This window comes from Clarias gariepinus, chromosome 13 (assembly GCF_024256425.1).
Source record: "Clarias gariepinus isolate MV-2021 ecotype Netherlands chromosome 13, CGAR_prim_01v2, whole genome shotgun sequence".
Classification (NCBI taxonomy): Eukaryota; Metazoa; Chordata; class Actinopteri; order Siluriformes; family Clariidae; genus Clarias; species Clarias gariepinus.
In genome coordinates, this window is record NC_071112.1 from 5682859 (window position 1) to 5709412 (window position 26554).

At 41.4% G+C, this 26554-nt stretch overlaps 1 protein-coding gene across 3 annotated transcripts in view; it reads right to left on the reverse strand.

The window, feature by feature from the left end:
• Nucleotides 1–26554, reverse strand: part of wdpcp (WD repeat containing planar cell polarity effector) — an 83571-nt gene that overhangs the window by 6629 nt on the left and 50388 nt on the right. For 2 of the 3 annotated variants that reach the window (XM_053510606.1, XM_053510607.1), the window contains exons 10-16: nt 26246–26440; nt 18062–18643; nt 16542–16623; nt 11846–12034; nt 10904–11030; nt 9782–9845; nt 2727–2832 (exon numbers count right to left, since the gene is read on the reverse strand). In XM_053510606.1, coding sequence (XP_053366581.1) covers nt 2727–2832; nt 9782–9845; nt 10904–11030; nt 11846–12034; nt 16542–16623; nt 18062–18643; nt 26246–26440 — 1345 coding nt within the window. The remainder of the gene's footprint in view (nt 1–2726; nt 2833–9781; nt 9846–10903; nt 11031–11845; nt 12035–16541; nt 16624–18061; nt 18644–26245; nt 26441–26554) is intronic. The other variant, XM_053510608.1, reaches the window with a different exon arrangement.

Sequence of the window (26554 nt, forward strand, 5' to 3'; positions counted from 1 at the left end):
GAGAGATGGACTTGAATTTTAACATAAAATAGTGTAAGTAAAAACCAGAGCTACAGTGTACAGTATGTTGACGATGGCAACTTTCTTTACTTGCTTGCACTGATTTCTGTACATTTCTGTTAAACAATCCTTAAACTGTTTGTTGTTGCACCACTGTAGTGAGTAGTGGAATGTCGCTGCATAACCAGTCAATGTACTGGTTCAGAACGAACTATTATAGAAAATAGTTGAAAATTGGTAGAAAACACGGCAATGCCACTCGCCTCCTTCACAGGCTTCCTACTGCCTACGGAGGGGCCGCATGTACAAAACCGGAGTACCAGAGGAAACCCACCAAGCACAGGGAGAACATGCAACCTCCATGCACACAGACCCTCAGACGGGACTCGAACCATCAACCCTGGAGGTGCGAGACGATGGTGCTTCACTGTGGGGAAATATATCAAATATAAAACTATGACCTAGGCTCATAAATATACCAGAAAATCATATTCATGTAACAGATATTACACTAATCACCATACACTACATTCTATCTAGGTAGTGTTGTGTTTTTTGTTTTTATTAATGCAGTTGACTGACTCCAGTAAAGCCAAGTTACTGTCTATGATTCCCATCTCTACATACGGCCCAGTTCAGTGTGTCTGAGAATAAGAGAGGTCCTAAACTGGCCTTGCAAAGAAGGGGGAAAAATTGAGCATAAAACCATCATTTTTACTCTTAACACCTGTAAAGTGCTCCAAATCTCTCTCTCTCTCTCTCTTTCTCACACACACACACACACACACTCCTTTTAGTTCTCTCTCTCTCTCCTTTTCTCTCTCTGATGCTCTTAAGCACCTCAGGCTTGCTCCAGGGAGCAGGGAAATCATCAAGGACATAATTAAGAGGCTTATGAGTGTGTGTATGTGGTGTGAACCCACACACACACACACACACACACGCACACACACACAAACCCTGAGGTAGTGACCTCTGTTTGTGAAGTTAAACACCTCCCTAGTCTCATCAGAACCCTTTTACCCTTCGTCTCCGCTCACACACAGCAGCCTTTTCCTTCTCGTCTAACCGTAGAAAGAAATCAGAAATATTATCAGCCACTCACAGGGTCAAGGTTCATGTGTTACACCTGTTTAAATAAACTAGTGTACCCCCAAACCCTATTGGGGCGTCCCCAAGGCCTTGATTTATTAAATCCAAAAGAACAAGCGCCAACAGGCAATAGTGTGTGTGTGTGTGTGATGAATAATGGACGGAAATAGTGAGATGTTGAGGAAAAAGAAAAACAACTCGCATGCAAAGGCTACATCGTGTATCTCAAGAAGAGTAAAGTTAAAACCGAAGTACAAGATGAGATGAGATGCATGAAAGAAGAAAAAATACACATTATGGACTAAAAGTGGATCCACAGACATTGTTCTTTATTTAAAATGTATTTGCCTTTATATTTCAGACCCAACATGGCTTTGGCATTTGGTCCACCCTGTAACAATAAATCAAGTGCATTTTGGTCGTACGATAGATGTGAAGGAAAAACTTTAGTAAAAGGTCTATTTGAAGCTAATCGTGTCTACAAGGGGCGTCATAAAATGCGTATTATCGTCAAAACTAAAATGGCAGACCCGGTTGAAAAAATTGAAATGTGCCTTCTTCATGACGATGCGCTATGAAATGTGAAACCTGTGGGCTACTTTGGGTAGGAAATTCTACACCCCCCATCAACCACGGCATTTTCCTTATCTGATTCAAAGAGACATTCATTTGTAATGAGGTCTTGTATTGGTGACGTGCGTGTCAAACCACTGTATGTCCAGCATGTCCCAGAGACTGTCAAAGAGGTTAAGGTCAGAGGTCATGTCCCGTGCCATCAGGGAGAAAAAGCTTGTGTTAAAAACAGATGTGATAACCTGGTCATTTAGTACATGCTGGACTTCATTTTATTCGCACACAACGTTGCTGAGTCTAGACCTAAACGGACAGTTTTAAACCCGATTCCAGTAATTTCAGCAAATCTCATTAGTTGTTGTCTTTGCTTGGTTCGGCCCAATAATTTGTCCCTTCTGAAACACAGTAACATCTTTTCCATGACTGCAGGATCCGTCGTCCCATGTGGGTGTTTTAAAAAAATCTGAAGCTCGTCACTGCATCAGTTAGGGTGCAAATAATTATTGCAGCTGAACCTTTAATCACTGCAGTAATTATTAATCTAAAGGCTCTTCAGTGTTTGCTGATTGAAATACAAAGGAAACTTCATATCTGGGCAGGCAGTGTATTTGCATATCAAGTGGTGACGTATGGGAGTGTGTGTGGGGGGGGGCGTGGCTTTAAAAAAAAAAGGACTACTAAGAGGTGAGCTTTAAAAAAAATAGTATTAATCTTATTACTAATGATTCTTGATGTCATTTGTACAAGTCATACTTAAAAAAAAAACTACAGCCACAGTTAAAACAACTCATCTTTGATGGCTTTCATCGTCAAGATGAAGCAACGAACATGGGTTTGTAGGAAAATCCTCGTTCCTACTGTAAGAAGTAGAAAAAAAAACACGAGGATCTGAATGTTTCTCTTTGCACTGTGACTAGTGATGGAGCTGAGAGCTGTAGAAGAACTTTTAGGTCTGTTAACATCATATTATCTTTGCTACTAAGTCACAATAATAGCAGGAATATTTGGGGTTTTATACGTTTTTTTTAATAATCTAGTCTCAGCTTTACTAACATTCTCACCTGGGTCAGAGGTCGTGACCTCATCCGCATCCAGCTCTTGAGCCTTTCGTTGGGCCACGTTGGCCAGCACAGGCTCCCCGCTGTCCCGTGCCACGTAATGGAGATCCTTCAGAAGGAAGAAAACAGAGATTAATCTCCACTCATCAGTGGACGACGATGAAGTGAGTGTTTTTCTTCTAACTCGGGTAGAAAAGCCAGCGAGAGAGAGAGAGAGACCTGTTTGAAGTTTAAAAGAACCCTGGATAAAATGAGTATCAAACTTTCTGAAAAAGAAAAAACTGTCATGTTTGTTCTCTTTAACCCTCCCTTTCCTCCTTCTCTCTCTCTCTCTCTCTCTCTCTCTGTCTGTCTGTCTGTCTGATGGATCTTATCTTCCGTTTCAGAAGCTGGAGTGAGGGAGGTGTGCAGAGAGGAAGGTGTCACCTTTTAGAAAGAGAGAGCGATGCTCTTCATGTCGAAAAATAGGAGTTTAGAGGTTCTCATTACGAGCAGGTGGTCGCACGTGTGTGCACACTCTCTCTCTCTCTCTCACACACACACACAAAATGTCATTTTCCATCCCTCTCATCTAATAGAATGGAATATAATATCCTTATCGGCGCATCAACCTGCCATTTAGCCTCCCGATGTGCCTCCAAATGTCAGTTTACATTCACGATTCCATTCGCGGCTCTTTCTCTCAGACAGGAAGTGCGAAATCCGCAACGTTTATTGACCAGAAAAATGATTTTGGGTTGAAAAAAAAAAATCACTTTCCTGAACAGAGCTGTGCAAATAGATGTGTTGTGTGGATTGTAGATTTCTAATATCAGATATCTAGGTGGAATTGGTGCTTTAATGTTGAGAGATACGGGTGTAGAATGTGTGTGTGTGGGAGCTCCGGATATCATAGTGTCGTATTTATAAATGTAATATTATTCTTAAATGGCTTTCCATTCGAACACCAGAGCGAGCTGTGCAGAAGAAAACCGATCCAAGTTCAAGGTCAAAATAGGAGGAGAGACACCTGTACGTATGTTTCTGCCCAAATAGTGTTGAAAGGCTTCTGAGAAGCTCAGAGATTCAAACCGAAGATGTCCTCGACCCCAAAGAGTTCAGGGAGTCAAAATCAACATGGCTGCTCACAACAGGAAACAAAGTAGCCGTAGTCCTGCCTTTAATATACACCCGCTGTATACCAGGACGTGCTTACAGACATATTCGCCTATTAAATCTCCAACATGAAGATCATTGTTTCAGGCAGAGAACCACGAAGTCATGGGAGAGAGAGAGAGAGAGAAATAGAAGAGAGAAGCTCAGCACTGAGAATCCACACGACTTAGAAGGGATAACAATAATTCTGTGCATAAACCATCAGATATTACGCCTCGCGTTGCGAGCAGCCTGAACAGCGCACACACACACACACACACACACACAACTCGCTCTAATCTTATTTATTTAAGAGCTTTACGAGCAGATACGCAGCCTTTTAGCTGGATGTTGGACTGCTGCGAGATTACACAAACGCCGCTCGAGTGCCGGTAATCATGACGAAAACGATGGCTGATATTCAACCCGGCGTAGAATAGAGTGTGGCATGGACTAGTGGAGCTCTCTCTCACACACACACACACACACACACATGCACACACACGCACACACACGCACACACACGCACACAAAACACCTGTAATCCAGGCAAGCACTAAATGGCTTAATCAGACATCAAATTTAGTTTAGCTCTAATTAACACACACAGACACACACACAGACCCCAGTTGGAACTCGAACCTTCGACTCCGCTGAAGGTGCGAGACCCCAGTGCTAACCACTGTGCCACCATGCTACCTCTTTCAAAGTCATAATACCTGAAAATTCACTTGTTAGCCAGCTAGCGTGTTCAGTAAAACATATTCATACAGGATAGAACACAACAAATATTGTACAGTTACTCCCTGACTTACAAACAAATTTACTTCCAGTAGCATGTTTATAAGTCAGATTTGTTCATAAGTCCAACAAAGTGAGTCTTGCACCTAGATTTGGTGTTTTGGTTCCACATTATACTCTCACGAGACTGCGTCTCCAAATTGCGAGGGGAAGCCCAGTGATGCAGCTGAGCTTGTTTAAAGGGGAAGACATCAGGGGAGGACAACGCTACATGGTGTTTACTGCATGCTTAAGCGGACACCATTTTGTCTCAGAGCTTTATTGGACTGTAAACTCTGTTTGGTTGAGGAATATTCACCATCAGGACAGCTTTCCAGGACAGACATTTTCTATCATCGGGCTCCCGGACTGATTCATTGAAACTGGCAAGGCCGTGACTCATTTCTCCCGCACCTCCACAATATACAATATACAATACACCTGACTTTAGACATTTTATACATTCACTTACACACTGAAAATATTGTGTATATTATTGTAAAAATTGGTATCTGGTGCACAGCAGTGTCTATGTTTTACACAACATATGTGATGTATTTAACCAGCATCTACCATGTGACTGTGTTTCATCAATCAGACATAGCAACAATAATCACATTAAGTCAAATAACCTCACAGAAGCGCTGCATAGCGGAGGAACATAATGGGTCAGGGGTAGCTCAGTGGTTAAGGTGTTGGACTAGAAAAGGTATTGGTTCGGAAGGTGCTAGGTTCAAATCCCATGACCACCAAATTGTCCCTGTTGGACCCTTGAGCAAGGCCCTTAACCCTCAAGTGCTCACATGTGTAAGCTGCTCTGGATAAGAGCGTCTGCCAAATGCCCAAATGTATAAAATGTATAAATGTAAGGGAAAACACTTTCAGCCGTGGTAGACAGTGTAGGAAACATGATGCGGTTAGTTTAGCTGTTTTATTTAATGTTCCAATGGTAAAATATATAATTAGCAAATAAGGTAGTGTCTAAAAAATATAATTTTCTTACATTTGTTCTTCTGGACACAGTTTATAGTCAAGTGAGACCTCTTTCAAATACAGTATGTTCTATTATTATTATTTATCTGCTGAGCCATTTGGAGGACAACTGAACATACAGTATATCTTACACTGGAACACATACAGTACATATGTTACCTACAGTAGGTATTTGTTTCAAAAGTTTGATGTTGTGTAAAAAGTGAGATGATGAAACTTTGTTTCTTGTTTCTTAATTTGCTATTTCGTAAAGATATTTAGTTTTATTCTTTTTTTTATTAAATATTTATTATTTATATAACATTCTTTATTTTATTAAATTATTATTTATTTTATTAGATTTATTTCATTTTATTATTTGGAAATGTCAGAATTTGTACATTAGTTCATCATTTTGTCTGGCTGCTTACATAATTTCTAAAATAAACAAAAAAATAAATCGGAAATTACGATGAAATAGTACTTCCATTACAGTATAATATTTCCAGTACTTGAGTATCTTTCCACCGAATACTTTTTTACTCTTACTTGAATAATATTATATTGAAGTACAAGTACTGTTTCTTGTGTAAAATTTTTGGCTACTCTAACCACCTCTGAAAGTAAGTAAGTGTAAATACGTACAGATCGGATCATTCTATCTATCTATCTATCTATCTATTAGTCTGTCTATCTATCTATCTATCTATCTATCTATCTATCTATCTATCTATCTGTCTGTCTATCTGTTCTAATACTTGGTTACATTAGGATACTGGAGTGTCCAGTAGAGCTGTAATAATTAGCTGTTCTTTTAGAAATGGTTCATGTTTGCTTGAATATTTTGGCTGTTAATTAGTGGCTAATGAAATGTGCTCAGTTAAATAAAACTGAGTGTTCAGACTAACAGCTCGGCGTGTGCAGTCGACAATGCGCTCATTTCACAGATCCAGCTAATTCAGACTCGTATTTAAAATAAAAAGCAGACAAAGGAAAAAAAACAACAAAAAAAACAAAGAGACTGCAGACTAATGATCGCCTCGACAATGTTGCCAAGTTTGACTGTTATGTTCTGAAAGAGCAGACAGCATCACTAGAACAGGACCAAAAAATGAGTGCATGGTCATAACCTCCTTCCTCTCTCTCTCTCTGCGACTCTCGACCCCTCCACACCAAACCTGGGCCCCTCACAAAAGCCAAAGAGAGAGAGAGAGAGAGAGAGAGAGGAATTCTTTCAGGTCTCTTTTCCTGGGTTCGGAGACAAAAGGAGCTCAGACCCCCGCGCCACAGAGGGGACGAGATCAGATAGAACAAGGACCCCCACTCGTTCTCTCTCACTCTTTCTTTCTTCCTCCCTCTCCTGCAGGGAGGTTAATTTAACTTTGGCTAATTAACATGTGGCACGGCTACAGGGTGAAATGCCGCCGCTGGCAGACCCCCTCCCCTCCTCCTCCTCCTCCTCACTGCTCTCTTTGTTGATTTTCAGGAAAGTGGCATTCATGAAGCGTTAATAATTTGCACCTTTTTTGTTCTCCTTCCCTCCCTTTTTTTTCTCCCTTCTTGCACAACCTAACAATGACAGATTCAAGGTAGGTTTTTGCCAGTCCTCCATATCTCTCTCTCTCTCTCTCGCTCTCTCTATCTAACCAATCCCTCGTTTTTCTCCCCCCTCTCTTTTTCAAGCTCCACAGGTTCAGCTCCACCTTCTTCAATCTGGACCCTCAACGGCAGCACTTAGTGGTGAATGAATTGGAACGCGAGTGACCGCCGTGAAAGGAGGAAGGAGAGAGCGAGCGAGAGAGGGAGCGGGCGAGTGAATGTGAACGCTAATAGAGAAGGTGTCACTTGAGTGTGAAGTGGGGGGTTTCACACGTTTAGAGCGTGGAGACGTGGCGAAAAAAGGACGAAGAAAAGATTTCTTTTTTTTTTCCCTCGCACCCCCACTTTCCATCAGGAGCAACTGTTGCTCTAATGATCTCGAGCCAAATGTTACACTCACTTAAATTTTCCAACTGCTCCATGGCTTTAGGGCAAATCACCCCTAAACATCTGATATTGTCTGAGAGATTATATATTATAGTTTTTTTTAACACTCATCAGAGCAGCAGAACAGGGTGAGTGTAAAAGGCAGTGAGGTCGAGACTAAATTATAAAGAGGTGCGTCTGTTACTGCTGTGATATAAAACACTGGTGACAAATACATGATTTAAACCCTTTACATACTTTAGCAGGATGTTTGTACTATCCTAGCAAATCATGATTAGGAATGCACAGATTAATTCTAAATTCAATTAGGCAAAATTCCTGCCAAATGTTGACAATTGAAACATGTTTGGTGGTAAGTAATTGAAGCTTAATGGGTCAAGTTTAGCCTTAAATCATCACACTCGCCCTACAAAACAAACAGGAAACTTTACGCCAGTGATCTTTATGGCTTATCACCAACTTGATAAGCTGCAGGTCACCTTCAATAAAGAAAAGATAACGAGGGAACAACGTTTTTATAGCTGCTATAGCATAAGCGATAACAGGAGTTGACCTTATAGATTACTAATACAGTGGAACCTTGGATTAGGAGCATAATTCGTTCCAGAAGCGGGCTCGTATTCCAAAACACTTGTATGAGCACATACTAACGGAATCAATGCTGCAAAGTAAAAACAAAGTAAAAAAACAAAAGAAAAAACTAATTAACCTGCACTTTACCTTTGAAAAGAATCGCGACAGAGCTGAGTTTCTGTGTAAGGAAGAGTGCGCGTCTTTATGTGTGTGGAAAGCCGAGAGGAGGGGTGGGAGGGAGACTGTAAAGGTGAGAGTGTGTTTGTGAGTGAAGGGCCATGGTATCAAATTACGCGCACGCACACACACATACGACAGGCTGATACAAAGAGGAAGAGAGAAAATGGATTTTTAAGCTCTAATGAGACTTTCTTTTGCTTTATACGCGCGCACACACGTGTGTTATACTAAACAGTAAACGCGCGCTGTACACACACACAAATAAAATCTGTTTTACACACACACACACGTTGTCACACTGTTATGTAAACAGTACACGCGTGCACGGATGTTGATTATACCAGTAAGAGACGAGCACTAAGACCCAGCAGGGGAGACGATTACCCACAATTCCGCAGCACAAGAGAGAGAAAAAACATTGGCTTAGTTGTGATCACGTGACGCTCGGCATCAAAATAAGAAGCGCATGCGTGATACATGATAATTGGTACTCATGAATGAAGACTTGCTCGCTTTTCAGGTCAAAATTTATAAAATAAATCTTTGCTCGTCTTGCGGAACACTCACAAACCGCGTTACTCGCAATCCGAGGTTTTACTGTATTCCATATTATGTATAACTATAAATTCATAGCGATACATGATTGATATAATACATTTTAAAAAAATAGTGTTGACATTTTGCTGTGAAGACATACGACATCGCAAAACAAATTTGTTACAGTTAAAAAAAAAATTGAATTTCTAAATATATAATAGCATACAGATTGCACTGGATTTACAGAACATACACAACGTAATTGTAAACTGTCAAGTATGAACCCCACTCACTCACTCATCTTCCAGTCCGCTTTATCCTGTATTTAGAGTCACGGGGGCCTGGAGCCTATCCCAGGTGGCTTGGGGCATGAGGCATGTTACACCCTGGACAGGGCGTCAATCCATCGCAGGGCACACACCCACCAAGCACGGGGAGAACATGCAAAGTCCATGCACACAGAGACGGGAATCAAGCCTGGCTGGGAATCGAACCCTGGAGGTGCAAGGCGACAGTGCTAACCACTACACCATGTTAAAGTTATTCGATGTTAAAGAAATTGATAGTAAAGCATGGAACCTTTAAGGAGTCTGCCCTTTTTAGAGACAACAGAAATCACAACTGGGTCAAAATGTTTTGAGGCAAGTCTTTTAGAGACATCAGCCTCATAGTACCAGTGGAAAACTGACCATCAAACATTTCTGGGATCATCATCTACGCTCCATCGTCTTACTATACCTTTAACGTCCTTGTACATTTATGGCTCCAATATGGTATCATGATTGTATAAAAATGGCTTTTACTAAATAAAAAAAAAATCTTCCAAAGCTCACATTAGGGTTAAGGTTAGCAGGTGTAACTTTTTCTACAAATCCAATTTTGAAAATATGTCTTACCATGAAAAGGTCTCGGGCTCCGATGTCCAGAGCCAGCAGGAACGCCTTCTCAAAGCGCTGGTGCCTGAAATGAAGCAGTACATTGCTGGAGAGTTACAGATCAGATAACAAGAGGTCTCGACATTATTCATTGCATATACACACAGGGATCAGTTAAAGTGTATTAGAGTCACGTCATGCAAAGATGAACAGCTTCTGTGTGCACTGACATGCAGTCTACAAGTGGAACTGTACTGGAGAGATGAACACCGTTATTCCATAAGATACCCCCTCAGGTGGTGCTGCGGTGACGGCGGTGGGGTAGCGTGGGTTGAGACGCGGTGAAGTCAGAGGAACTTTGCATTAATTGGCAGGGATTGTTTTTTTTTTTTTTAATGGGACATGTTGAGAATAAATATATTCTAGAAACAAGGATGAGTGCAGACATACAGTACTGTACATTGTGAATTACAAGATATGTTGAATATGTAAGAAATGTTTCATGTTTTTGTATTTTAAAAAGTTTGGACACCCATTCTAATTCCATGATCGTTCCTGATTTTTATTTCATCTACACTGTAAAACAATGCTGAAGACGCCCATAATACACAATAATCTCTTTTGAACAGTTGATATTGAGATGTTTCTGCTACTTCTGCTCTGTAAATCCTTCAGAACGGCTCTAATCTGAGGTGCTGGTTGTTAATTGGTGATTTCTGAGGCTGGTGACTCTAAATGAACTTCTTCTCTGCATCAGAGGTCAGTTCTGGTCTTGCTTTCCTGGGGAGGTCTCCACGAGAGACAGGTTCATCATGGTGCTTGATGGGTCTTGCAAATGCGATCGACGCAATACTGTTCTTGCAAGAACTATTCCAGAAAGGCTGCCCTTTATATGTCTTAAAATAGAACTGACTGATGATGATGATGTTATTTAATTACTTAATGCCACATGTTATTTCATGGTTTTAAAACGTTGCAGATGAAGGTGTGTCCCAACTTTTGACTGGTACTGTTCACAAATTTTACGAGGTCTGATTTCGTCAATTTGCCTTCTTTTTTTAGATTCATTTTTGCATATTCAGTTTTTGGGCCGCCCTTTATGTCCCTTTGCGTGTGTGTGTGTGTGTGTGTGTGTTTGCATACCTGAGAAGGTGATGAAAGAATCTCCGTGCGTAGCGGCTGATCGGGTCTCGATACTCCAGGATGACCGTCTCTGTTAAGGCTCTGGAGGGAGAGTAGAACATCCCCAGAGCGGCTTCTAACTGAGCTTCTCTCGCACACACACACACACACACACACACACACACACACACACACACACAAAATAATAAATATAAAAACAACAAAATTTCATGACCATGACATCATACACTTGTTGTAAATTATGAATATCATTCAATATTAAGATGAATGAGATGAGATAAAAATGTAAGTCGCTCTGGATAAAAGCCAAATGTAAATGTGAATATTAGATTTACCTTAAAATTTAAATAATATTAAAGTCGTACTCCTTTTTTCACTTGATTCATCTTCATATGGTGAATATATGTTAGTTCACTTTTTTGTAAATGAACTAACCCTGAACTCCTGCTTAAGGCCTTTTTGTATCTGTGTGGAATCACACCTCTAAAAACGGCGACATTGGCCACGCAAATGTGTGGCACTGTCCGTCAGGTAAACGCTGAGTGGCTAAGCGGTATATCCAATGTGACAGGGTTGGGGTTGGCATGAGAGATCTGCCAAGGATTTTTTAAAAATTATTCTGGTGGCAGTTAAAAGTCAACCTTTTGGCAGAATTCCTATGAAAGGTGTGCTTGATCTCCTGCTAATCCTTAAATACTGATACCCAAATAAACTGTAAATAACTACAGTAGAAGTCAAAAGTTTTGACATAGGCTAACCAAGTATCTACAACAGCAATCAGTTTTTTTTTTAAAACATGAAGGTCGGCTGTTCTGGATCTGGTCTCGCAAGAACAGTATTGTGTCGAGTGCATTTGCAAAAACCCATCAAGCTCCATGATGATGAAACTGTCTCTCATGAAGACCTTCCCAGGAAAGCAAGACCAAACATTGAGGTTCCTACCTTCAGTCTGCTCGTCCAGAGGTTTTCTCAGCAGGTGATCTGTCACTGAAATGAGACCACGATAGCAGTCTGCTCCCATCATGCACCAGTCCATATTACCCAGAATGCCCAGTGCAGCGTCCACCTGTCCACAGCGAAGACGATGCTGCAGGAGTTCACCCGCACCCAGCTGAGCTCCATTTAATACACCTATACAACCACACAACACACACACACACAATCAATATGAACACAGAAACTCACTGACGCAGTTTAGAAAGTGTGAGAAAATAGGCATAAATGATAAAGACCTATACTGAGGGATAAAACTTCCTGAGATGGCAATAGAAAAAAACCCTTGAGAGGAACCAGACTCAACAGGGAACCCATCGTTATTTGGTTGATATCAGACACTGGGAGAGCAGTGATTGGTTTGCGGCCACACTGTGTGTCGGAAGACTGGAAGTTTAGTATAATGGGAAACGTCTTTAAGTTAAAAACCACATCAGTTCTTGTACAAAGAGTTCACACTGGAGACTCCTTCCTCAAATGCCAAAAACCTATTAAAAATAAACAAACAAAAAACCTTGAAGAGAGCACCATATCGATATGATGTGATTTATTCTCACAGCCTTCCAAAGACTTGGATTGTTTATTCATTCATCCATCCTCTGTTCGTGCTTTATCCTGGTCAGGGTCACAGTCTAGGAGGCTGGGGGTGAGTCATGAATTCACTGTGGTTGAGATACCATCCATATTGGAAGGAACCATGCTTACACACACACACACACACACACACACACACTCCACTGTTTCTCATTGCGTCTTTCTCTCATTCCCTCCCACCACCCAAAATCCCACATCTCAACCTCTCTCAGTCTCTTCATTAGGTTTCTCCAAGTGCCAGCAGCTGTGATCATAATAAGCGATGAACACCGGAGGCACTGGACACACACACACACACACACACACACACACACACACACACACACACAATGCAAAAGCATGCTTTAATAATGTAATGGCTGGTTAAATCCTTCTGACCCAAACACAGCTACAGTTAACCTTGCCTGCGTCTCACCATGGGACACACACACACACACACATGCACACGCACACACTTTGTACTCTAAAGCATAGACCAAACAAGGAATACATTTCCATTTCAAAAACACAACAAAATAGTTTTTAATTTATAATACCTGGAGCTGAATAGTCAAACACACACACAAACACACAAATGAAAGCAGTGTAACAGTGATGTAAGAATTCAATTAGATCAACAGGGAAACAGACCTGTTCAGCAGTTTGTCCAAAACAACCCTTGTCTAATCTGTGGTATGTTTGGACACTGCATATATAACGGCAAGAATTAGAAGGGTGTTTAAATGTAGGCCAATAGGAAAAAAAAAATCGCTTATAAACAGGGGTATCCAGCTCATAACCAATGATGTAGGGGTAATAATGATATAATGATGTAACCAATGAAGTCATCTATATGAAGAATGTATAGAGAGCTAAGGAACACACAACAGTGCAAATGTATAAAGAGCCTTTTTCCTTTGAGGAATTATTTAAGAAGGCCGAATAATTAACGTGGCACTTGGCATCAAGTGTAAACCATTATGTCACTCACAAATACAATGACGTTGTGAAAACCAGAAAATGCTAAATTAGAAGGGAACGTCCATTTATAACTGCTACTTTGCAACTTGTGTCATAATGAAACTATAAACGGATAAAAATCATGTCTCGGTCATTACTGAAACGGCACACATTGGAAAACTCTTTTGGTTTGAGAGGAACGAGACACTTCAGGAGGTACTGTTAATGAAAAATAATCCACTCCAGGGTGTAAACAGTACATTTTTTTGTCATGTTAATGATGCATCACATCACCTTGGATCGTCTTCCCAGGACAGCACACATCCAGCACACAGTCTTCACTTCTTTCATTTCTTACCCCAGACCACTCTTCATGTAAATGAATTCATTTTTGGGCGGGCGAGCTGAAGGCCACATCGCTGTGTAATTGATTTCGATGAAGAAGGCATAGCCCAATTAAAATAACAAGCGGGCAATTAGCAGGCCGCCCCCCTGCAAAGCCCCGAGGAGACGCTAATGTGGCTAATACGCGAGTAGAGCGAGAAATTAGAGGGCGCACGGACTCTGCATGACTGTGCATAGACGTTCACGAGGATAAAAAGCGAGAGAGGGAGATTAAAGGAAGGCGACACTGCTCCAGACTCTACGCTCAAACCAGGAACATACACATTATAAACAATCACAGGTTCCCTCCAACACACTGCGCTCTGTCTCTGTCTTTAAAGCACATGCTAGCTCTAAACACATCACCTAATGGAGTTTTTGTGCAGTTAGTGTTGCTGTGGTCTAACACTGTAGTATTGTATCCTGAGCTACAGCCCCTTCCTACATGCCTGTGTGAGCAATCTGTAATAACACATTACTACAGTAGGAGTGTTCAAGTCAAACCAGGACTTTTGATTGTGCAGAATAACAGAACACAGTTATGAGAGTTGAAACGTCCCTTATTTCTGTATATAATCTCCTGCTACACTAAAGCACTTATCCCAGAGTTTCACTAGTGCTTCGACACCATCAAGGTAGAAAGTTGTCTCAGTACGCCAAAGTCATGATCAGACTGCCTGCTTCAGGTCTGAAACGCTGGCCTCCCAGGAACTCCTTTAATGCCCCAAACATGCGGAAATGGTTTGGAGTGACATCAGGACTGTACGTGGCGATACCTCCCAGCCGAGGTGAATGATTGCGTGTACAGTTCCCATAGACCGATGCGTCTCTTCTGCAGTTAGGTGACAAGTTATCTGTTGATTTTTAAGGATCAGGTGTTTCACTCGCTTAATGTTTACAGTTACAACTGTGAGCCACCTCGGCCGGGATCGTCATTCACTGACATACGGGCTTCTTTAAATCCATCACCGGACTGTGCCTGAAGTCTCTGCGAGTTCATTTACCAAAAATTTCATCACAAGTCCCAGTTTGACTTGAACGCCCCTCGTATTACGCATCTTTTCTGATTACTTCCAATCATGAGGTATATTTATTTCACACAGCTACTGTATGTCGGAACGAATGCAAAAAAAAAGTCATTTTTAATTAATGCCAAACAAATGTTCAGTTCTAACGCTGTAAACTGATCACATGATTCTAATGTTATAATGTTAAAAAGTATCATATTAACCAGACCATAAAATGTCTTACGGCTGTAACATATGTTTAAAGCAACAGTTATATTTGTTCTTTTATTGTCTTTTAATAATAATGATGCTAATTTCATTTAGCACAAGTGTAGAATTTCAGAAATTAGCACCATGCTAACAGTAGTGTATCTCCCCTATACTGGCTTGACAAATCCACCTGTTTTAATTTAAGAAAACATTCACTCAACATATTGTTTAATCTTTTTTTTTTTCTTTAAATTTTTTTTATTCTGGTGATTCAGGCATCAAAGTGCTCAGTTTGTTGTTAGCATATCTGGGTGCTAGCAAGCAACTTAGCCTATCTCCTCTCATTTTGATTCAACTGAAATTTGCTAATTGTATTTTGTATCATGAAACTCATCTTGTTTTAGACTTTAGCCTTTTTCATTTTGTCAAGATGCTTTAAAAAAAGTGTTAATGTTTATTTTATAATAATGATTAGTCTTTTCCTAACAAACACGTTGCTTGCTCCAGCATGTGGCAAAGGTACAACAGTCGACTTGCACATCGAACATTTTTGTCGGTATATGATATATACAATTTTCGGCAGTATATAATATTGTAACAACAACAGTATAAAACAAAATTAATCTTTTTTTTTTTTTAAATAAATGCATTCTTTACAAGTAAAAGATATTCCAAAAATTAAGCTGTATTTGACTTAAGTTCAAAAGGTTTGGCATATAATCCATAAAAAAAAAAAGAAGAAGCTTGAAACAAAATCAAATGTAACGAACACACACACACACACACACACACACACAGGCATAGCACTCTATATGACGCAGCCTTAATGATAAAATACTGCAATGCTGCACAATTCGCTTTCCCTTTGATTAGTGCTTGTAAATTAAGCTGTTTTTCCCCCTCCCTCTCTCGTTTTGTCGTCTGTACGAGACGGCCAGCTGCACATCCGCTCGGCAGACTGCTACAACAGCAGCCGGTGTGTGCCCGTGAGAGATAACTCAAAAACAGACAGACAGAGAGAGAGAGAGAGAGAGAGAGAGAGACATCCTCAGGAGCACTGGAGTTCCGCCAAGCCTTTCTTACCCGCTCCATCCATCATGTAGCCGTCCTAATGAATTAAGTCAATAAACGAAGCTGCTGCTCGACGTGCATGACGAACATGCTAACAAACAAACAGACAAATAAACAAGGCAGGCAAACAAGTGTGGCTTGCACTCTCCTTCGAATTATCTATCAGTAGTGAAAGATGCATTCTTGCATCTTGGTTTAAATCTTGGTGTAAGACAAAACAATTAAACACCTTGTCTTAATCTTTTCTATCTCGGTTTATGACTATACAAATCTCTTCCTTCTCTAAACCATTTCATTGGGAAAGTTTGTCTGGCTCCCCAAGGGATGTCCAGCCACTCTAAGTGATGTATTGATGCGACCCATAATGCATCAGTGGCCGTGGGGACGAATACTTAAATGACCTCAGCAGCAATCCGCCGCCCAAACACACATACACTTACCTAGTCTGAGTCTCAGAGCAGCAACTGGACCTTTGTGGAACCTGAGCATCAGGAGATTGTGCACTTCCAGCCCCTCTGCACCCTGTGATTCAGGATGAGTGCAGTTATTTTATTTGTATTGTGTTTACATTTTTAGACATTGTTTAAAATCTCATCCCACCTGACTGCATTTGCACCCACCAACATCCCCCACCTTAACCTGGCTAATTCTTAGCTTCTACAGATATTGTATTTATACAGTGAATACTCTGGTTTCCTCCCACCGTCCAAAGACATGCAGATTAGGCTAATTGGTGTTCCCAAATTGCTCGTAGTGCATGAATGAGCATGCTTGTGTGCCTTGCCTTCTGCCCCAAGTCCCCTGGCATAGGCTCCAGGCCCCTGTGACCCTGAACAGAATAAGCGGTATAGAGAATGAGTAAGTGAGAGAGTAATGCTGTTTCAAAACCTCAATCCTATACAGTGGTACCTCTGCATACGAATTTAATCCGTTCCGAAGGCGAGTTCTTAAGGTGAAATTTCATACTGTGAATCACATATTTTCATAGAAAATAATGTAAATGCAGATAATTTGTTCCAGCCACCAAAAAACATTACCAATATTATTAATTTCCATCACTATAAAATAATCATATTTTTTGCATACCTCGAAACAATCAAAAGGACTCATACAATTAATGTCTATTTCATACAGGAAGTATAAAATAGACATTAATTACTGCACGTAACCTTGATTTATGATTTCTCTTAGCAATGGCTGCTTTAAAAAACAAAACTAGGAGCCTCCGAGTGGCGCAGTGGTAAAGAGCTCGCCCTATCATCCGGAGATCGCGAGTCCTATTCCCGGGTGATGTTGTAACCTCTTGCAGCCTAGAGAGAGCTGATTGGCCACGCTCTCTCAGATGGGAGGGATGAGAGGTAATTAGTGCGCACGGCAAGCGGAAGGAAAGAATAGCATTGTCCTCCGAGTGTGTTACGCCGCCCCCAAACGATGCGTGAGCACGCAGATCGAAAAAGATGCGGTCGGCTATTGATTTATGAGAGAAATCATAAATCAATAGTCTTCGGCCTTCCCGACTGAATGGTAGTAGTAGCGATGGAGAGGAATTGGATACCACTACATTAGACAGAAAATCAGGGGTAAAAAACTAAAAATGGCTTTTCTTTTCTTTTTTACGTCCTTGCTAACATTCTTGGGTCCCATGGTACTATGTCTTCACTAAATCTTGCACAACATGCAAAAAAAAAAAATGTTGATGATGTTCGGTTCGGCCCCCACATATGCCAAAAATGCTTTGCATGCCAAGGAAAATATCTTGCAAAGACAAAAAATCTTACGTTGTATAAACTTTTACTTTCAAAAAACCTCAATTTTAATGCACTAAGAAGGAAGATTAGTCACGGTAAAAGTCGTAACATTTTTGAAACATGCAGTAGATTTAAAAAAAAAAAAACGTCTGGTCTATTCATAACTACCAAACAAACCTTACTAATACCTACAACTTTAATCTCATTCCTACCTGCGGCACTGCTGAGTGCGCCCACTCCACACTCTCCAACCCACCAGGTATTCTCACATGCCTGGCCAGCTGCAGACTTGTGCTGCTGACGTTGTCCTCGGACACGAGCTGTAGTCGGAGAGGGCTAAGTCCCAAATCAAAGCACTGCAGCTCACCCTGACCCCCAGCCACTACAATCATGCCCCCATCTGGGTGCCAGGCCAGTACCGAAGGCAGCATGGGGCAGGTGACACGAGTCTGGAGGCCAGTTTTGATGTGGATCAGAACCACAGAGGAGTCTTGAAGGCCCAACAAAATCCAGCATTCACTTGGGTCACGGCACCAGGACACAGGAACAGAAGACAGAGGTAAAGATGTAGCCGAGAGGTGCTGCAGACGTCCACGAGCACACTCATACACACATGTTTGCGCGACTTGGGCCTCCTCACGCGGCTCAATGTTAGATTGATTGGGCTCCACATGTAACCCTCCAATAGAGCCACAGGCCTCTTTGTGCAGCTCCATGGTGAGGATCTGGTAGGGTTGGGTGAGGCTGAAGCAACAGTCCAAAGGTTCACCACTGGTGCATATGGAGCTCAGAACCTAAACACATGGGAAGGACATGAACAAAAGAAATACAAGATTGGGAAGATTTTATACTTCTAAAAAAGTGTTGGTAGCTAGGAGAAAGACAAACAAAAGTGAACAAGACATAAAAAACATGGTTCCAACTGATAATTGCAAATCAATTCCTACATAAAATCTTGTTAGATAAACATGGGTCTTTACAGAGGTGTGGGTAAATCAGGGTGAAATTGTTAAAAAACGTTTGACTATAACTTTCAATTCAGCGAGCTCTACACAACCTTTACTTCCTCATTTAAATAACTATAGTGCAAATGTATGCATCCTAATGAAGGTTCTGTGAAGGTCTCCCATGAATGGTTTAGGAGGAGTCGCAGATGGAAGAAATGTGTGAGAATGAGAGAAGACGGATGAAGGACGAGTCGCCTATGCTTCACAGGCAGGAAATACAAAAATAGCTAAATGTCTAAGTTTAACACCGCCTTCTAATACTTCTTCAACAGCTCAATTCTTCAATTCTGACTTTGGTACAGAAACTTCTAGGGACTAAATTTATCTCATAAATCAAAACCAGCTGTGGTTTCTCTGGTGGAAATGTCCAAACTTAACAAGACCCTCTTGTTCTGCATCCACAACAAATTTAATTCTGTCTTTTGTACAGGAACTCCTTGGAATTATCATTAGTCCGGGCCAGGGCAAGAACGTCATATGGGACAGAACTTGCAGAACATTCTTCTAGGAATATTCTTACAGAGTACACTACCAGTCAAAAGTTTGTATACGCCTTCTGTTTCCATGGTCTCTCTTGATTTTTATTTCCTTTTACACTGCAAAACAATACTGAAGACGTCCAAAATATACAAGAAACTCCTTTAAATAGTTGATATTGAGATTTGTCTGCTACTTATGCTCTGTAAATCCTTTATAACAGCTCTAATCCAATGGTATGCTGTTTGTTAATTGGTGATTTCTGAGGATGGTGACTATAAATGAACTTCTCCTCTGCAGCAGAGGTAAGTTTTGGTCTTGCTTTCCTGGGAAGGTCTTGATGAGAGACAGTTTTCTTGCAGGAACTGTTCCAGAACAGCTAAACTTATTTCTTAAAATAACAACTACCTACTATATTGTTGATGATGGTGATGATGATGATACTTAATTAGTAGTAGTACATAGAAAAAAAAAATCCTTATTGTTCTAGAATGTAGAAAACGAATCCAAACTTGTGTCCAAGCTTTTGACTGGTACCGTGTATAAATATTCACTTTTCCAACTAGCTCTCACTACCAGTGGCGATGTCGGTAAACCACATGATCACCGCTGTAAAACTGCATCCACAGCAACACATGCGCTTAGCAGACTGCATCTTAGTATTTTTGGAGCCAGCACTGGAATGACAGATCCTGTTGAGAGCTTTATCACGCTTGTGAAAGTGAATAATCAGCATGCAACATTTCATCCTAACCCAAGCTCCAGTTAGCGGGCACAACCAATGATATTAGTGTCAGTGTCAAATGCTCTGCGGCACACTCTGGCACGAACGCTATCACAGACACACACGGGAATTCATAAGCATATAAAATCACACACTTGGCTAAAAAGTGCAGAAGTGATCAGAGTTTTGGTTTTCGTTTTTGTCTGTAGACAAAAAAGCAAGAAAAAAAGAAGAGATTGTAAAGAGTTTGACAGACAGGGAGAGATAAGACAGTGAACGCAAGGGAGATGTGAGAGACAGCGAGGACAGAGAGAGAACGGGAAAGGGAGAGACAGAGGGATAGATGTGGTTTGGCACAGACAGTGGCGTATTTGGCAGTGCCAGCAGCGGTGACAGAATTAAGCAGGTTGCCCACAGCCTCTGTGTGGAAGCAGAGGATGAGGGCTTCGTTTTTTGCGGCTCTTGTTTAGCCCTAATCCCTCCAGGCTGCTTCCCGATGCTCCCCAGGGAGGCCAGGAAGGAGGGTTTGGGAGGGTTGATGGGCAAACGGGGGAGTGTGTGATGGTGGGGGGGTGGTAGTGCTGACAGCACGGAGGGCTCCGGATATGAGCCAGAGTTCCACAGAGACAAACCTGCTGAGGCACACCTGCCCCAACTACAGACCACAGCTAACACCAGGACAACACTGAGGCCTAATGACTTGGAAGAAAATATATACTGTCCAAAACTAAAAAAAAAACAATAATAAGGGCGGTACTGACTATAATGGACCAACAAGATGAATTTTGGTCCAACAATTTACTGCCGCATTCACCTTCTTCTGTCTAATGGTTTACACCGCAAATCATCCTACGTGGATACCCTAAAGATTTACACTTTCCGAAAAACAATTTTAATCCCATTCTACTGTAGCATTAATGGATAATGGATAATCTCACCAGGATTCTGTACCCAAGGACTGCTGGATGTGATGTAATCATACAGATCATCACAGCACTCATTCACTTATTCACCTTTAGAACTCAAACAAGGACATTTCTCCTTTTCCCATCTTCATGTCCTATCAAGGAGGTGCTCGTTCCAGTGTCACTTCTGGATTGCAAATTATAGATTAAACTGGTGAAATTCATTTCCAGAGCCCTGGTAGTTACCAAAAGATCAGGGGAAAGACTGAGGAGCTACACTTATGGAAGTACCATGGCCTTATAGAATTTGGTGTCTTCACTCTTCTAGGTCACCGACTGAATTAACCAAACCGGAGTTAAAACATACCATCCAGGGTGGTGATAATCAAGCTCCAGGATTGATGAACATGACTCTAAACAACACTTAGGATTTACAACTATTAGTGGCTAGGAGGTCCAACACTTTAACCAACACTGCCAAGCCACCAAGCCACCAACCCACTGAGGTGAAAGCCCAACTTATAAACCAACAATGCTTAGTCAGACCCACTGACATCTAAGATCCAATTTTGCTCGTAAACCTTTCCTTTACAATTTACGTTAAAATTTTTACACTCAAAGCAACTGATGATGGAGAAAGGGAACCGAGCAGGGGAGATCTCACGGTCTTGCTCAGTGACTATCTTGAGCTGCTAGGATTTGACAATCTTACAACCGGTAGACTTCACCACTGAGCCACCACTTCCTGTGTGTATTCTGTCCATCACATGAATAAAACTGGATAGAATACAGGACAAAGCTGATTCACTTTAAGTACAATATATTTGAATTGATTTCCTTCTCGATCGGCTTGACGTCTAGCATTTTCTTCGATGTAATAATGCCATAGTTTGCTACATTACAATCAGTTTGAAGTCCACAGTTCTGCTCATATGATCCTATCCATCACGGGTCACCAAAATGTTTTTAAAGCATTGAAGCATTTTCTTAAGACGATGTGTCCTCCATCAGGGTAGGTCAACAGGGGCAGGATGACTGGAACAATGCTGAGGCTTAATTCCTTTGAGCGGCTCTACCCTGGTGGTAGATGTTAGCTTCATGACAGTTTAGTTATGGCCCTGTCCTGGTCAACAGTTTGTTAGCAGGCGTGTATGAGACATCCAATCTTACATTATCTTGGTTAACCAGATGTTAACCCCATCAACAGAGTCACCCACACGTTCAAGAAAACACACTAGGAGATCTGGTAGATATAGATACAGGATGTAGAGCTAAAATATTCCATAAACTGAGAATTATCGAGACCCTTCTAGCACTAAGGTAGTCCAAGCCAAGTCAAGAGCTGAGTTATGTAAAAACTTTAGACTTGCTAGGTTAAGTCTGACCTGAAGCTGAAATCGAAATTCTCTAGAGAAATAAAATACCGTCAGTACATTCAAGATCATTTTCAGCTAGCGAATATGTTCACGCTCTCTCTCTCTCTCTCTCTCTGAGACGTAAAGAGGCTTGAAACGAGAGAACGGGGGAGTGGTTTAAGGTCTTTGTCATAGTAATGCTAAAACAAACAAACAAACAAACAAGCAAACAAAAAGACAAGTCAACAGTGAGAGGGGCCATTTTGAGAGCCTTCCATAAAGAGCTTTAACATCTTCACAGGGTGATCCTTCTTAAGACCTGCAGTCCCTCTGTCTCTGTCTGTCTCTCACTCGCGCACACACACACACCAAATCCCACAGCTGCTGCTGAAACAATGACAGATTCAATTTCACAAAGATAAACGCCATCTTAAGAAGGGAGGGGGGTTTAGAAAGAGGGATAGAGAGAGAGAGAGAGAGAGAGAGAGAGAGAGAGAAGTAACCGTGGCAAATAGGTCTGTGCTAGTTATTGGTTTCGGTGACTGGTCAAAACTATTCTTTTCTTGTCTTCCTCTCTCTTCCTCGCACTTTCTTTTAAGGCTTGAAAGATAAACCCAGCCAAGTCCAGCTGAGCATCGGCCCTTGTTCACAGCAGTGGCCCTTTTTGAGCCAATTTTCCAGTTCAGAGAGCAGAGAGAGGAAAAAGAGTGAGAGAGAGAGAGTTGGTGTGTGTGTGTGTGTGTGTGTGTGGAGGAAAGAGATGATGATGGGGCAGAATAATGAAAGCTTCTCTGGTCCAGACTGCAGTCGGGGAGTGTGAACTGCACAGCCGCTTGTCGGGGTGCCGTGGCATGAAACCCAGCTGGCCTCGGCCTTTCCCCCTCTCCCATTCTGCACTCTCGACCACACTGCGCTTAATGAATATTCCTGCCATACAAACACGGCTTCTGCGTTAATAAAGAGAAAACCCCGGCTCGCTGCGACAAAGGGCGGCAAATTTATGGAACGACATTGAAACGCGGTGACGCTTCGCTAACGAGCGAATCGCAAAAAGTCAAACCTTGAAATTTAGTTTTAAACCTGGCTAGAGAGAAAAGAGAATGAAAAAAATAATCATTTGTGTGTTTTATAATTCGGACTTGAAGAGCGTGTTATGACAGCCATGTTATTGAGTTCAGCCTTCGGTTAGGTGTACAGTGTCTTGCGTGTGTGTGTTAACATGTGAAAAATACAGAGCAGAAGTGGAGATCAAACAAACGGAGGGGAAAGTGGTTTCAGAAGATAACTCGCTGGAAATATAGGGAAAAAACAACAACAACAACAACAACATAAACAACATCTTACGCTCACAGCACCCCGATGCTCACCACACTGTTTTTCATTTTAAATTAGCAAATTTCAGGAACTGGGGAAATGATTAAAAATGTTAAATGTTTGCATAAATAAATGTGTGAGTGTTTTTGTGTGTGTGTGTGTGTGTGTGTGTGTGTGTGTGTGTCTCCTGGCAGTGCTTATCTTACAGGGCTAGGAATTAAGACCACATAAGGAAAAGAAAGCGCCCTCCGAAATGCTGGAGACTAAGTAGAAAATTGGCTTAGCATGCAGATAGCAAAGTTAACAAAAGGCACATATATATGAGCTTGAAGTGATTGAAGTGCGCGTGTGTGCGCGCGCGGGATGCGCGCATGTTTGATTTGCCGCACGGCTCCCCGTGTAAAACTGCTAGCTTGATTTCACACTGCGGATCTGAGAATGACAACAAACACTTTAATTAGAAATGATGCAGACCAGAAACGCTTTAATGTTCTTTAACAGGGGAGAAAAAAAAAAGAGAGAAAAAAAAAGAGAGAAAAAAAAGGGAGGGTGGGTTGGGGGAAAAAATGAAATAGAGAGAGAAAACATTCAAGCTAGGTGAAGGATGGAGATAAATATGGAGTGTGTCTTCATATGCTTTGCTGTTATTTGTTTGCCATTTTAACGCTTCGCTCCTGATCGTCAGGGTCGGGGATGGTTGTTTAAAAAATAAAATAAAAATAAAAATGAGCAGAGACAAGTATGGTGCATGATTTTCTTTTCCAAAACTTATTTCTGATAAATTGGGAACAAAACAGTTATTTGTTGGACTTCAAAAGAACTGCAACACACACACACACACGGTGTGTTTAAAGAACTGTGTAGAGTTTTGCGTGTCCTCTGTGGAGTTTTGGGGAATAATGAAGAAACCGGTCCGTATTAACCCCTTAAATGTGAACGCCTACAGTACCGCCTGGCACCTCCAGGATTAAGGGGTCGATTCCCGGAGTTTGTATGTCCCGCTTGTGTTTGGGGGGTTTCCTCCAGGTACTCCGGTTTCCTCCCACAGTCCAAAGACATGCAGATTAGGCTAGAGTCCCCAAAGATCATTTGGACTACTCTTATTTGCACTGTTTCACTGTTGCACCATATCAGCCTTCTGTCGGGTGTTATCTATCATCTGTCCCTTTTTGCAGGACAGTTAAAGTCATTTGTCTTACCACTGTAATAATCTTAGTTTGTGTTATTTAATTATTATTCTTTTAACACTATTTTGTTATATAACAGTTGACGGTGAAATAATTGGTCGCTTTACATCTCAATAATATTATGTCTGTGTTTCCTTCTGGCTCTCCCTTCTGCTGCCATAGTTAGTCCTGCCGGAGTCCCTGCTCGCACTAAATATACATTCACATTATACATTGTTTGACAATGACCATACTGATCCTGGTGTCCTGCTTCTGGTGAAAGATCTCGTCTCATGGATGCCCCGTGTTTTCTGCCTGGGATGTGTGTGGAGACCGGGGATGGTTCCACTTTTCCACGGTCCATGCAGACAGCTGTTCTCTGAGGACTTGTGACTTCAGTCACTCGATAGTTCAGGACTGGGGCTTCCTACAGTCTACCTGAGCCTCCAATAACAAACTGGACTCCATTTTAACTTAAAAACATCTCCTGTTATACTGAACTTCCAGTCTCACACAGTATGAATGCAGATCAATCCCTGCTATCCGTTTTCACCCAGATGAGGATGGGTTCCCTGTTGAGTCTGGTTTCTCTTAAGGTTTCTTCCTATTACCATCTCAGGGAGTTTTTCCTTGCCACCGTCGCCCTCGGCTTGCTCATCAGGGACCATCTGACCATTCTGATTCATACACATTCACATTCCATACAAACTTAGATAATTCTTTTGATTGTGTAAAGTTGTCAATGTCAATTGTTAAAAGCGCTTTACAAATACAATTTAATTAAATTAATTTGAATTAAAACTTTTGTTCCTATTGTTGTTTGTAAGGGGACTGAGAGTAACGTAATTTAAATTCCCTATATGTATGTTTTGTACACATGGCAGAATCAACAATAAAGTTTTCAAAATTTCTGGTATATTGTTTCATTAATTACTGTAAGTCATTGATGACTTTTGCACAGTACTGTATATGTTATGTCCTTCTTTCCAGGTTCCTAAAATAACCTGACTCACATAATACTTAAACCTTAGCTTTAATCCCTTCCCAAACTGTTGGGACATACTTGGACGCGGACAGTTGTATAGAATGTCTTCGTATGCTTTGGCGTTACAATTTCCCTTCGCTGTAACGAAGCCACACAAAACTGTTCCAGCATGATCTCCATGAAAACATGGATGGTTGGTCCAAACTTAGAGTGTAGGAACTCCACATAGAAACTACTGAACACCCTCAGGATGAACTAGAACCTCCTCAACGCCTGATCTCACCAAAATGAAATCGACAAAATCTTTTGGAAACATTAGCGGAATAATAAAAATCAACTGTATGGGACCTTCATCAAGGTCAGAACAATGCAAAGAACAGGTGTAAACATACTTTTATTATAGCGTTCCTTATGCTTATGTTGAGTAAAAAAAAGGGTGAATTACATTAATGTTTGGACTTACCATAAGACCAGGGCTTTCTGAAAAGCCCAGCAGTACCAGATTGGCCCGCTCTGAGGCACTGGGAACTGGTGACCAAGGCCACACTTCGTCATGCCCGCCTTGCCACCAGCACACACCCATGTCCTGCGCACGGTTCAGGGCCACACGCCTGCTCGTGCGACGGCCGCCGCCTCCTGCCAGCTCCAAGCACGAGACCTGGAAAGGAACCAAATGTATCAAAGCCGAACACAGTCGCTTAGAGACCGGTTTTGAGAGTTTTACTGTACAGTATATCTGCACAACTCGATGTCATGGTCACTCAATATGAAA